Source organism: Staurois parvus, unplaced genomic scaffold (genome assembly GCF_062004578.1).
Source record: "Staurois parvus isolate SC_StPar_1 unplaced genomic scaffold, SC_StPar_1.0 ptg001361l, whole genome shotgun sequence".
Classification (NCBI taxonomy): Eukaryota; Metazoa; Chordata; class Amphibia; order Anura; family Ranidae; genus Staurois; species Staurois parvus.
In genome coordinates, this window is record NW_028319157.1 from 125,310 (window position 1) to 139,691 (window position 14,382).

Below are 14,382 nucleotides of genomic sequence, written 5' to 3' on the forward strand. Positions count from 1 at the left end.
CCTCCATAGCTGTCATTGGTGGGGTACACACGACACCCCCCCATCCCACTATCTCTCCTCCATAGCCATCATTGGTGGGGTACACACATGACCCCCCCATCCCACTATCTCTCCTCCAGAGCTGTCATTGGTGGGGTACACACATGACCCCCCCGTCCCACTATCTCTCCTCCGTAGCCGTCATTGGTGGGGTACACACATGACCCCCCCATCCCACTATCTCTCCTCCATAGCCGTCATTGGTGGGGTACACACATGACCCCCCCATCCCACTATCTCTCCTCCGTAGCTGTCATTGGTGGGGTACACACATGACCCCCCCGTCCCACTATCTCTCCTCCATAGCCGTCATTGGTGGGGTACACACATGACCCCCCCATCCCACTATCTCTCCTCCATAGCCGTCATTGGTGGGGTACACACATGACCCCCCCATCCCACTATCTCTCCTCCAGAGCCGTCATTGGTGGGGTACACACATGACCCCCCCATCCCACTATCTCTCCTCCGTAGCTGTCATTGGTGGGGTACACACATGACCCCCCCATCCCACTATCTCTCCTCCGTAGCTATCATTGGTGGAGTACACACATGACCTCCCCATCCCACTATCTCTCCTCCGTAGCCGTCATTGGTGGGGTACACACATGACCCCCCCGTCCCACTATCTCTCCTCCGTAGCCGTCATTGGTGGGGTACACACATGACCCCCCCGTCCCACTATCTCTCCTCCATAGCCGTCATTGGTGGGGTACACACATGACCCCCCCGTCCCACTATCTCTCCTCCAGAGCTGTCATTGGTGGGGTACACACATGACCCCCCCGTCCCACTATCTCTACTCCGTAGCTGTCATTGGTGGGGTACACACATGACCCCCCCATCCCACTATCTCTCCTCCGTAGCCGTCATTGGTGGGGTACACACATGACCCCCCCATCCCACTATCTCTCCTCCAGAGCTATCATTGGTGGGGTACACACATGACCCCCCCCATCCCACTATCTCTCCTCCATAGCTGTCATTGGTGGGGTACACACATGACCCCCCCATCCCACTATCTCTCCTCCGTAGCCGTCATTGGTGGGGTACACACATGACCCCCCCCATCCCACTATCTCTCCTCCATAGCTATCATTGGTGGGGTACACACATGACCCCCCCCATCCCACTATCTCTCCTCCAGAGCCGTCATTGGTGGGGTACACACATGACCCCCCCGTCCCACTATCTCTACTCCGTAGCTATCATTGGTGGGGTACACACATGACCCCCCCATCCCACTATCTCTCCTCCGTAGCCGTCATTGGTGGGGTACACACATGACCCCCCCATCCCACTATCTCTCCTCCGTAGCCGTCATTGGTGGGGTACACACATGACCCCCCCATCCCACTATCTCTCCTCCGTAGCCGTCATTGGTGGGGTACACACATGACCCCCCCATCCCACTATCTCTCCTCCGTAGCCGTCATTGGTGGGGTACACACATGACCCCCCCATCCCACTATCTCTCCTCCATAGCTATCATTGGTGGGGTACACACATGACCCCCCCATCCCACTATCTCTCCTCCGTAGCCGTCATTGGTGGGGTACACACATGACCCCCCCATCCCACTATCTCTCCTCCATAGCTATCATTGGTGGGGTACACACATGACCCCCCCATCCCACTATCTCTCCTCCATAGCTATCATTGGTGGGGTACACACATGACCCCCCCATCCCACTATCTCTCCTCCGTAGCCGTCATTGGTGGGGTACACACATGACCCCCCCATCCCACTATCTCTCCTCCAGCAGTCCTGGCACAGACATCGAACATTTGCCACTGTCAGGCTTCGGAGGTCCTCGTATTGGACAATCAGTGGTCGGTGGAGATGTAATGGGACCCTCCGTTGAGTTGCAGGGAATTGATAGGTGAAGGTGGAGTTCCTCCTTAGTGAAGGATTGTGTAATGATGGCCATGACTTGATTGGTCACTTTATGTCATCTGACGGCGATCTCTTTCTTCTTCCAGTTAATCTATTGGATACGTCCACAATCCTGGGAGAGTGGGGCTGGCTGACGTACCCGCCGCATGGGGTGAGTGTGCATATAATTCCACCATGATGTATGCGATGTATTGCAGGCCAGATGGTCTCCAAGATTCCCCCCATTGTAGGGAGTTAGATGACAACATTTCTGCAGGGGGCCTTCCTCGGGGGGTCTCCAAGATTCCCCCCATTGTAGGGAGCTAGATGACAACATTTCTGCAGGGGGCCTTCCTCAGGGAGTTTCCAAGATTCCCCCCCATTGTAGGGAGCTAGATGACAACATTTCTGCAGGGGGCCTTCCTTGGGGGGTCTCCAAGATTCCCCCCATTGTAGGGAGCTAGATGACAACATTTCTGCAGGGGGCCTTCCTCAGGGAGTCTCCAAGATTCCCCCCATTGTAGGGCGCTAGATGACAACATTTCTGCAGGGGGTCTTCCTCAGGGGAGTCTCCAAGATTCCCCCCATTGTAGGGCGCTAGATGACAACATTTCTGCAGGGGGTCTTCCTCAGGGGGGTCTCCAAGATGCCCCCCATTGTAGGGTGCTAGATGACAACATTTCTGCAGGGGGCCTTCCTCGGGGGGGTCTCCAAGATTCCCCCCATTGTAGGGAGCTAGATGACAACATTTCTGCAGGGGGCCTTCCTCGGGGGGTCTCCAAGATTCCCCTCCATTGTAGGGAGCTAGATGACAACATTTCTGCAGGGGGCCTTCCTCAGGGGGTCTCCAAGATTCCCCCCATTGTAGGGAGTTAGATGACAACATTTCTGCAGGGGGCCTTCCTCGGGGAGTCTCCAAGATTCCCCCATTGTAGGGAACTAGATGACAACATTTCTGCAGGGGGCCTTCCTCGGGGGTCTCCAAGATTCCCCCATTGTAGGGAGCTAGATGACAACATTTCTGCAGGGGGCCTTCCTCGGGGATCTCCAAGATTCCCCCCATTGTATGGAGCTAGATGACAATATTTCTGCAGGGGGCCTTCCTCGGGGGGGGGGGGGTCTCCATGATTCCCCCCATTGTAGGGAGCTAGATGACAACATTTCTGCAGGGGGCCTTCCTCGGGGAGTCTCCAAGATTCCCCCCATTGTAGGGAGTTTGATGACAACATTTCTGCAGGGGGCCTTCCTCGGGGAGTCTCCAAGATTCCCCCCCATTGTAGGGAGCTAGATGACATTTCTGCAGGGGGTCTTCCTCGTTGGGGGGGGGGTCTCCAAGATTCCCCCCATTGTAGGGAGCTAGATGACAACATTTCTGCAGGGGGTCTTCCTTGGGGGGTCTCCAAGATTCCCCCCATTGTAGGGAGTTAGATGACAACATTTCTGCAGGGGGCCTTCCTCGGGGGTCTCCAAGATTCCCCCCATTGTAGGGAGCTAGATGACAACATTTCTGCAGGGGGCCTTCCTCGGGGAGTCTCCAAGATTCCCCCCATTGTATGGAGCTAGATGACAACATTTCTGCAGGGGGCCTTCCTCGGGGGGGGGGGGGGTCTCCATGATTCCCCCCATTGTAGGGAGCTAGATGACAACATTTCTGCAGGGGGCCTTCCTCGGGGAGTCTCCAAGATTCCCCCCATTGTAGGGAGTTAGATGACAACATTTCTGCAGGGGGTCTTCCTCAGGGGAGTCTCCAAGATTCCCCCCATTGTAGGGCGCTAGATGACAACATTTCTGCAGGGGGCCTTCCTCGGGGATCTCCAAGATTCCCCCCATTGTATGGAGCTAGATGACAACATTTCTGCAGGGGGCCTTCCTCGGGGGGGGGGGGGTCCCCATGATTCCCCCCATTGTAGGGAGCTAGATGACAACATTTCTGCAGGGGGCCTTCCTCGGGGAGTCTCCAAGATTCCCCCCATTGTAGGGAGTTTGATGACAACATTTCTGCAGGGGGCCTTCCTCGGGGAGTCTCCAAGATTCCCCCCATTGTAGGGAGTTTGATGACAACATTTCTGCAGGGGGCCTTCCTCGGGGGGTCTCCAAGATTCCCCCCATTGTAGGGAGCTAGATGACAACATTTCTGCAGGGGGTCTTCCTCAGGGGGTCTCCAAGATTCCCCCCATTGTAGGGAGCTAGATGACAACATTTCTGCAGGGGGCCTTCCTTGGGGGGTCTTCAAGTTTCCCCCCATTGTAGGGAGCTAGATGACATTTCTGCAGGGGGCCTTCCTCGTTGGGGGGGGGGGTCTCCAAGATTCCCCCCATTGTAGGGAGCTAGATGACAACATTTCTGCAGGGGGTCTTCCTCGGGGGGTCTCCAAGATTCCCCCCATTGTAGGGAGCTAGATGACAACATTTCTGCAGGGGGCCTTCCTCGGGGAGTCTCCAAGATTCCCCCCCATTGTAGGGAGCTAGATGACAACATTTCTGCAGGGGGCCTTCCTCGGGGAGTCTCCAAGATTCCCCCCATTGTAGGGAGCTAGATGACAACATTTCTGCAGGGGGCCTTCCTTGGGGAGTCTCCAAGATTCCCCCCATTGTAGGGAGCTAGATGACATTTCTGCAGGGGGCCTTCCTCAGGGAGTCTCCAAGATTCCCCCCATTGTAGGGAGCTAGATGAAATTTCTGCAGGGGGACTTCCTCAGGGAGTCTCCAAGATTCCCCCCATTGTAGGGAGCTAGATGACATTTCTGCAGGGGGCCTTCCTCAGGGAGTCTCCAAGATTCCCCCATTGTAGGGAGCTAGATGAAATTTCTGCAGGGGGCCTTCCTCAGGGAGTCTCCAAGATTCTCCCCATTGTAGGGAGCTCGATGACAACATTTCTGCAGGGGGCCTTCCTCGGGGGGGGGGGGTCTCCAAGATTCCCCCCATTGTAGGGAGCTAGATGACAACATTTCTGCAGGGGGCCTTCCTCAGGGAGTCTCCAAGATTCCCCCATTGTAGGGAGCTAGATGGCATTTCTGCAGGGGGCCTTCCTCAGGGAGTCTCCAAGATTCCCCCATTGTAGGGAGCTAGATGACAACATTTCTGCAGGGGGCCTTCCTCAGGGAGTCTCCAAGATTCCCCCATTGTAGGGAGCTAGATGACAACATTTCTGCAGGGGGCCTTCCTCGGGGGTCTCCAAGATTCCCCCATTGTAGGGAGCTAGATGACATTTCTGCAGGGGGCCTTCCTCAGGGAGTCTCCAAGATTCCCCCATTGTAGGGAGCTAGATGACATTTCTGCAGGGGGCCTTCCTCGGGGGGGGGGTCTCCAAGATTCCCCCCATTGTAGGGAGCTAGATGGCATTTCTGCAGGGGGCCTTCCTCAGGGAGTCTCCAAGATTCCCCCATTGTAGGGAGCTAGATGACAACATTTCTGCAGGGGGCCTTCCTCGGGGGTCTCCAAGATTCCCCCATTGTAGGGAGCTAGATGACATTTCTGCAGGGGGCCTTCCTCAGGGAGTCTCCAAGATTCCCCCATTGTAGGGAGCTAGATGACATTTCTGCAGGGGGCCTTCCTCAGGGAGTCTCCAAGATTCCCCCATTGTAGGGAGCTAGATGACATTTCTGCAGGGGGCCTTCCTCGGGGGGGGGGGGGGTCTCCAAGATTCCCCCCATTGTAGGGAGCTAGATGGCATTTCTGCAGGGGGCCTTCCTCAGGGAGTCTCCAAGATTCCCCCATTGTAGGGAGCTAGATGACATTTCTGCAGGGGACCTTCCTCAGGAAGTCTCCAAGATTCCCCCATTGTAGGGAGCTAGATGACATTTCTGCAGGGGGCCTTCCTCAGGGAGTCTCCAAGATTCCCCCATTGTAGGGAGCTAGATGAAATTTCTGCAGGGGGCCTTCCTCAGGGAGTCTCCAAGATTCTCCCATTGTAGGGAGCTCGATGACAACATTTCTGCAGGGGGCCTTCCTCGGGGGGGGGGGGTCTCCAAGATTCCCCCCATTGTAGGGAGCTAGATGACAACATTTCTGCAGGGGGCCTTCCTCAGGGAGTCTCCAAGATTCCCCCATTGTAGGGAGCTAGATGGCATTTCTGCAGGGGGCCTTCCTCAGGGAGTCTCCAAGATTCCCCCATTGTAGGGAGCTAGATGACATTTCTGCAGGGGGCCTTCCTCAGGGAGTCTCCAAGATTCCCCCATTGTAGGGAGCTAGATGACATTTCTGCAGGAGGCCTTCCTCAGGGAGTCTCCAAGATTCCCCCATTGTAGGGAGCTAGATGACATTTCTGCAGGGGGCCTTCCTCAGGGAGTCTCCAAGATTCCCCCATTGTAGGGAGCTAGATGACATTTCTGCAGGAGGCCTTCCTCAGGGAGTCTCCAAGATTCCCCCATTGTAGGGAGCTAGATGACATTTCTGCAGGGGGCCTTCCTCGGGGGGGGGGGGTCTCCATGATTCCCCCCATTGTAGGGAGCTAGATGACAACATTTCTGCAGGGGGCCTTCCTCGGGGAGTCTCCAAGATTCCCCCCATTGTAGGGAGTTTGATGACAACATTTCTGCAGGGGGCCTTCCTCAGGGAGTCTCCAAGATTCCCCCATTGTAGGGAGCTAGATGAAATTTCTGCAGGGGGCCTTCCTCAGGGAGTCTCCAAGATTCTCCCATTGTAGGGAGCTCGATGACAACATTTCTGCAGGGGGCCTTCCTCGGGGGGGGGGGTCTCCAAGATTCCCCCCATTGTAGGGAGCTATATGACAACATTTCTGCAGGGGGCCTTCCTCAGGGAGTCTCCAAGATTCCCCCATTGTAGGGAGCTAGATGGCATTTCTGCAGGGGGCCTTCCTCAGGGAGTCTCCAAGATTCCCCCATTGTAGGGAGCTAGATGACAACATTTCTGCAGGCGGCCTTCCTCGGGGGTCTCCAAGATTCCCCCATTGTAGGGAGCTAGATGACATTTCTGCAGGGGGCCTTCCTCAGGGAGTCTCCAAGATTCCCCCATTGTAGGGAGCTAGATGACATTTCTGCAGGGGGCCTTCCTCAGGGAGTCTCCAAGATTCCCCCATTGTAGGGAGCTAGATGACATTTCTGCAGGAGGCCTTCCTCAGGGAGTCTCCAAGATTCCCCCATTGTAGGGAGCTAGATGACATTTCTGCAGGGGGCCTTCCTCAGGGAGTCTCCAAGATTCCCCCATTGTAGGGAGCTAGATGACATTTCTGCAGGAGGCCTTCCTCAGGGAGTCTCCAAGATTCCCCCATTGTAGGGAGCTAGATGACATTTCTGCAGGGGGCTTTCCTCGGGGGGGGGGGGTCTCCAAGATTCCCCCCATTGTAGGGAGCTAGATGGCATTTCTGCAGGGGGCCTTCCTCAGGGAGTCTCCAAGATTCCCCCATTGTAGGGAGCTAGATGACATTTCTGCAGGGGGCCTTCCTCAGGGAGTCTCCAAGATTCCCCCATTGTAGGGAGCTAGATGACATTTCTGCAGGGGGCCTTCCTCAGGGATACAAAAAAGGGAGGGTTGTGAAAAGAGATTCACAGAAAAGCGGCTACATAATGAACAGAACGTGACACTAAGGGAATAATTTCCAAAAATTGTGCTTTATTACACACAAATGAATATGACATGTGGGCGTTTGCCCTGGTTTACCATCACCTCAGTATGAGACAATACACACAGACCTAAAACCATTTAAAATGACACAAAAACCGGTCTAAATGTATGTGTAGCAGGGAAAATGGCTACATGAGTCTAGTGTCCCTGCAACACAAACACACAGGTGAACACTTCCCTAGGGAGGTGTATCCAAAAATTATGCCATGGGCATCCCATAATAGAGGATATAAGGGATTAAACAGTAACCATAATGGCAAATCCCTATCAAGAAATCCAAAAAATTATGCTGTAAATATATCACATGTATGCAATGGAGCAAGCACAATATGCGTCAAAAAGGAGAGTAGCCGGCCTCAGGCCTGTATGGAGGAAGACATAAATGTCAAATATATTGTACAATACATTCCTGTGCCGGCACAAGTGGTTGGGGCCCATTCATCTGTAATATAGATAGCTGTTTCCTAGAGCTCTTGGATGGGAATATGCCCCATTTATTTCCAGGATGGAAGAAAAGATGCACAAAGCAGCACTCTGCTTAAAATGGTTTCTTCACCACTATATGTGGACTATACACCACTTTCTGTAGGAAAAGACAAGACACATCCCAAAGACTCTTCTGCCTGTTGAAATATATATGATGGTATATCTTGTTTCCTATACAAAGCACCATGATGTCCCCATCCACCTGTGCTATGGATAACGGGAATGAAAGAGAAATCCTTCATAGGTACTGCCATACAGGGCCAAGGCGGCCAAGGAACCACCGCTGACATCCGCCGATATACCGCGGGTTCCAGCCCCTTCTTGGCGCTTGTGCTGCTTAGGCTTGCCTCATGGCTTGTGAAGATGGCTCCCTGGTGGGGAGCCTGAGGTGGGACATTTCCAGTCTTCCATGATCTGCCTCCTAGACAGAGGCAAGATGGGTGTGTGAGGGGACCCCTGGTGGGGAGCCTGAGGTGGGACATTTCCAGTCTTCCATGATCTGCCTCCTTCCAGACGGAGGCAAGATGGGGGTGTGATGGGACCCCTGGTGGGGAGCCTGAGGTGGGACATTTCCAGTCTTCCATGATCTGCCTCCTAGACAGAGGCAAGATGGGTGTGTGAGGGGACCCCTGGTGGGGAGCCTGAGGTGGGACATTTCCAGTCTTCCATGATCTGCCTCCTAGACAGAGGCAAGATGGGTGTGTGATCGGACCCCTGGTGGGGAGCCTGAGGTGGGACATTTCCAGTCTTCCATGATCTGCCTCCTTCCAGACGGAGGCAAGATGGGGGTGTGATGGGACCCCTGGTGGGGAGCCTGAAGTGGGACATTTCCAGTCTTCCATGATCTGCCTCCTAGACAGAGGCAAGATGGGTGTGTGAGGGGACCCCTGGTGGGGAGCCTGAGGTGGGACATTTCCAGTCTTCCATGATCTGCCTCCTAGACAGAGGCAAGATGGGTGTGTGATCGGACCCCTGGTGGGGAGCCTGAGGTGGGACATTTCCAGTCTTCCATGATCTGCCTCCTTCCAGACGGAGGCAAGATGGGGGTGTGATGGGACCCCTGGTGGGGAGCCTGAGGTGGGACATTTCCAGTCTTCCATGATCTGCCTCCTTCCAGACGGAGGCAAGATGGGGGTGTGATGGGACCCCTGGTGGGGAGCCTGAGGTGGGACATTTCCAGTCTTCCATGATCTGCCTCCTAGACAGAGGCAAGATGGGTGTGTTATGGGACCCCTGGTGGGGAGCCTGAGGTTGAATACTCAGACACATGAGCTCTTTGGCCTCCGATGTCAATGAATACTCAGACACATGAGCTCTGTGGCCTCCGATGTTGATGAATACTCAGACATGAGCTCTCTGGCCTCCGATGTTGGTGAATACTCCGACACATGAGCTCTCTGGCCTCCGATGTTGGTGAATACTCCGACACATGAGCTCTCTGGCCTCCGATGTTGGTGAATACTCAGACTCATGAGCTCTGTGGCCTCCGATGTTGATGAATACTCAGACTTATGAGCTCTCTGGCCTCCGATGTTGGTGAATACTCCGACACATGAGCTCTCTGGCCTCCGATGTTGGTGAATACTCAGACTTATGAGCTCTGTGGCCTCCGATGTTGGTGAATACTCAGACTTATGAGCTCTCTGGCCTCCGATGTTGGTGAATATTCCGACACATGAGCTCTCTGGCCTCCGATGTTGATGAATACTCAGACTTATGAGCTCTCTGGCCTCCGATGTTGATGAATACTCCGACACATGAGCTCTCTGGCCTCCGATGTTGGTGAATACTCCGACACATGAGCTCTCTGGCCTCCGATGTTGGTGAATACTCCGACACATGAGCTCTCTGGCCTCCCATGTTGGTGAATACTCAGACACATGAGCTCTCTGGCCTCCGATGTTGGTGAATACTCCGACACATGAGCTCTCTGGCCTCCGATGTTGATGAATACTCAGACTTATGAGCTCTCTGGCCTCCGATGTTGGTGAATACTCAGACACATGAGCTCTCTGGCCTCCGATGTTGATGAATACTCAGACATGAGCTCTCTGTCCTCTGATGTTGATGAATACTCCGACACATGAGCTCTCTGGCCTCCGATGTTGATGAATACTCAGACACATGAGCTCTCTGGCCTCCGATGTTGGTGAATACTCCGACACATGAGCTCTCTGGCCTCCGATGTTGGTGAATACTCCGACTTATGAGCTCTCTGGCCTCCGATGTTGGTGAATACTCAGACTCATGAGCTCTCTGGCCTCCGATGTTGGTGAATACTCCGACACATGAGCTCTCTGGCCTCCGATGTTGGTGAATACTCCGACACATGAGCTCTCTGGCCTCCGATGTTGGTGAATACTCAGACTCATGAGCTCTGTGGCCTCCGATGTTGATGAATACTCAGACTTATGAGCTCTCTGGCCTCCGATGTTGGTGAATACTCTGACACATGAGCTCTCTGGCCTCCGATGTTGGTGAATACTCAGACTTATGAGCTCTGTGGCCTCCGATGTTGGTGAATACTCAGACTTATGAGCTCTCTGGCCTCCGATGTTGGTGAATATTCCGACACATGAGCTCTCTGGCCTCCGATGTTGATGAATACTCAGACTTATGAGCTCTCTGGCCTCCGATGTTGATGAATACTCCGACACATGAGCTCTCTGGCCTCCGATGTTGATGAATACTCAGACTTATGAGCTCTCTGGCCTCCGATGTTGGTGAATACTCCGACACATGAGCTCTCTGGCCTCCGATGTTGGTGAATACTCCGACACATGAGCTCTCTGGCCTCCGATGTTGGTGAATACTCCGACACATGAGCTCTCTGGCCTCCGATGTTGGTGAATACTCCGACACATGAGCTCTCTGGCCTCCGATGTTGATGAATACTCAGACTTTTGAGCTCTCTGGCCTCCGATGTTGGTGAATACTCCGACACATGAGCTCTCTGGCCTCCGATGTTGGTGAATACTCAGACTCATGAGCTCTCTGGCCTCCGATGTTGGTGAATACTCCGACACATGAGCTCTCTGGCCTCCGATGTTGGTGAATACTCCGACACATGAGCTCTCTGGCCTCCGATGTTGGTGAATACTCCGACACATGAGCTCTCTGGCCTCCGATGTTGGTGAATACTCAGACACATGAGCTCTCTGGCCTCCGATGTTGATGAATACTCCGACACATGAGCTCTCTGGCCTCCGATGTTGATGAATACTCCGACACATGAGCTCTCTGGCCTCCGATGTTGATGAATACTCAGACTCATGAGCTCTCTGACCTCCGATGTTGATGAATACTCAGACTTATGAGCTCTCTGGCCTCCGATGTTGATGAATACTCAGACTTATGAGCTCTCTGGCCTCCGATGTTGATGAATACTCAGACTTATGAGCTCTCTGGCCTCCGATGTTGGTGAATACTCAGACTTTTGAGCTCTCTGGCCTCCGATGTTGATGAATACTCAGACTCATGAGCTCTCTGGCCTCCGATGTTGGTGAATACTCCGACACATGAGCTCTCTGGCCTCCGATGTTGATGAATACTCCGACACATGAGCTCTCTGGCCTCCGATGTTGATGAATACTGAGACTCATGAGCTCTCTGACCTCCGATGTTGATGCATACTCAGACTTATGAGCTCTCTGGCCTCCGATGTTGATGAATACTCAGACTTATGAGCTCTCTGGCCTCCGATGTTGATGAATACTCAGACTTATGAGCTCTCTGGCCTCCGATGTTGGTGAATACTCAGACTTTTGAGCTCTCTGGCCTCCGATGTTGGTGAATACTCAGACTTATGAGCTCTCTGGCCTCCGATGTTGATGAATACTCAGACTCATGAGCTCTCTGGCCTCCAATGTTGATGAATACTCAGACTCATGAGCTCTCTGGCCTCCGATGTTGATGAATACTCAGACTCATGAGCTCTCTGGCCTCCGATGTTGATGAATACTCCGACACATGAGCTCTCTGGCCTCCGATGTTGGTGAATACTCCGACTCATGAGCTCTGTGGCCTCCGATGTTGATGAATACTCCAACACATGAGCTCTCTGGCCTCCGATGTTGATGAATACTCAGACTTATGAGCTCTCTGGCCTCCGATGTTGATGAATACTCCGACACATGAGCTCTCTGGCCTCCGATGTTGGTGAATACTCCGACACATGAGCTCTCTGGCCTCCGATGTTGGTGAATACTCCGACACATGAGCTCTCTGGCCTCCGATGTTGATGAATACTCAGACTCATGAGCTCTCTGGCCTCCGATGTTGATGAATACTGAGACTTATGAGCTCTCTGGCCTCCGATGTTGATGAATACTCCGACACATGAGCTCTCTGGCCTCCGATGTTGGTGAATACTCCGACACATGAGCTCTCTGGCCTCCGATGTTGATGAATACTCCGACTTATGAGCTCTCTGGCCTCCGATGTTGATGAATACTCAGACTCATGAGCTCTCTGGCCTCCGATGTTGGTGAATACTCAGACTCATGAGCTCTCTGGCCTCCGATGTTGGTGAATACTCAGACTCATGAGCTCTCTGGCCTCTGATGTCACTGTTTTTGCTTCATGTAGATTTGAATATTTCAGCCTTTTGGGGAATGTTTTTGGTCTGGATGAAAGTTGCTCTGTGTGGCCCATTCAACCTTTGGCTCTTGTTTGGAGCCAATTACTTGTCTGAGCTCCAGGATTTGTGTGTAACCTGCATGACGCCCCCAAAGAATCTGCCGAGCGGGTGGAAATGTCATCCTGCTCTAGTCAGGGTGTAATTGTCTGTAAAATGGCCGCGCAGATTGTAGAGGAGGGTAATTGCTGCTGTTCCTCTGCAGCCTGCAGGCAGAAGTAGGGGTCAGTATGTAGGCCTGACCCCTTCACAGTCTTCTAGGGAGACCCCTGAGGCTGAACCATCACTGACCGCAGTCACTGAAAGAGACGTCACAGATAAGTGACAGCAAGAGGCTCTCAGTGACATCTGACCGCACACCTTGATAATGAATGTCAGAAACATGTCACCGATCACACGGGAAATAAAGGGAAATAATAGCAAACAAGCTGCACACTCCAGACATTGGACTGTGTGACACCCGTATCATGGTCCCGTATCATGGTCCCGTATCATGGTCCCGTATCATGGTCCCGTATCATGGTCCCGTATCATGGTCCCGTGTCATGGTCCCGTGTCATGGTCCCGTGTCATGGTCCCGTATCATGGTCCCGTATCATGGTCCCGTATCATGGTCCCGTATCATGGTCCATATCATGGTCCCGTATCATGGTCCGTATCATGGTCCGTATCATGGTCCCGTATCATGGTCCCGTATCATGGTCCCGTGTCATGGTCCCGTATCATGGTCCCGTGTCATGGTCCCGTATCATGGTCCCGTATCATGGTCCCGTATCATGGTCCCGTGTCATGGTCCCATATCCACCAATAATCATCCTTCCGGCTCATACATGACACATTCTGTGCATTCATATCATCCTCATGGATAGATCCCACAGCTCTGTCAGTTGAACCTCTTCATCCAGCTAAAGCCAATGCCGCCATTTTCAATTAGCTATTGGCAATAAACGTTTGTCACTCACACGGGGACTTAGGATGTCATCCAATTTTTTAAAACTGTTATTTTCTATCAGCTAAAAAGACATCGCTGCTTGGCTTGTACCATAGAACCATCGACTGGACCTCCCTAAGGCTCCTTTTACCTGGGTCACCCTACTATATTATCCATAGTGCCATCACCTGCCTACAATCCTGTCACTGGACCTCCTCACTGTCCTATCACTTAGACATCCCCAGAATTCCATAAACTGGACCTCCTCACTGTCCTATCACTTAGACATCCCCAGAATTCCATAAACTGGACCTCCCCACTGTCCTGTCACTTAGACATCCCCATAATTCCATAAACTGGACCTCCCCACTGTCCTATCACTTAGACATCCCCATAATTCCATAAACTGGACCTCCTCACTGTCCTATCACTTAGACATCCCCATAATTCCATAAACTGGACCTCCCCACGGTCCTATCACTTAGGCATCCCCATAATTCCATAAACTGGACCTCCCCGCTGTCCTGTCACTTAGACATCCCCATAATTCCATAAACTGGACCTCCCCGCTGTCCTGTCACTTAGACATCCCCATAATTCCATAAACTGGACCTCCCCGCTGTCCTATCACTTGGACATCCCCATAATTCCATAAACTGGACCTCCCCGCTGTCCTATCACTTGGACATCCCCATAATTCCATAAACTGGACCTCCCCGCTGTCCTATCACTTAGACATCCCCTTAATTCCATAAACTGGACCTCCTCACTGTCCTATCACTTAGACATCCCCATCATTAGACATCCCCATAATTCCATAAACTGGACCTCC

General features: G+C 53.0%; 1 protein-coding gene across 2 annotated transcripts in view; it reads left to right on the top strand.

Annotated features, from left to right (window-relative positions):
• The window catches only part of EPHA8 (EPH receptor A8), a 99,761-nt gene that overhangs the window by 18,841 nt on the left and 66,538 nt on the right, over positions 1 to 14,382 (top strand). For both annotated transcript variants that reach the window (XR_016308295.1, XM_089661657.1), the window contains exon 2: positions 2,023 to 2,087. Coding sequence is in view for 1 of the 2 variants with exons in the window: in XM_089661657.1 (XP_089517783.1) it covers positions 2,023 to 2,087 (65 nt within the window). In the remaining variant the exon portion in view is untranslated. The remainder of the gene's footprint in view (positions 1 to 2,022; positions 2,088 to 14,382) is intronic.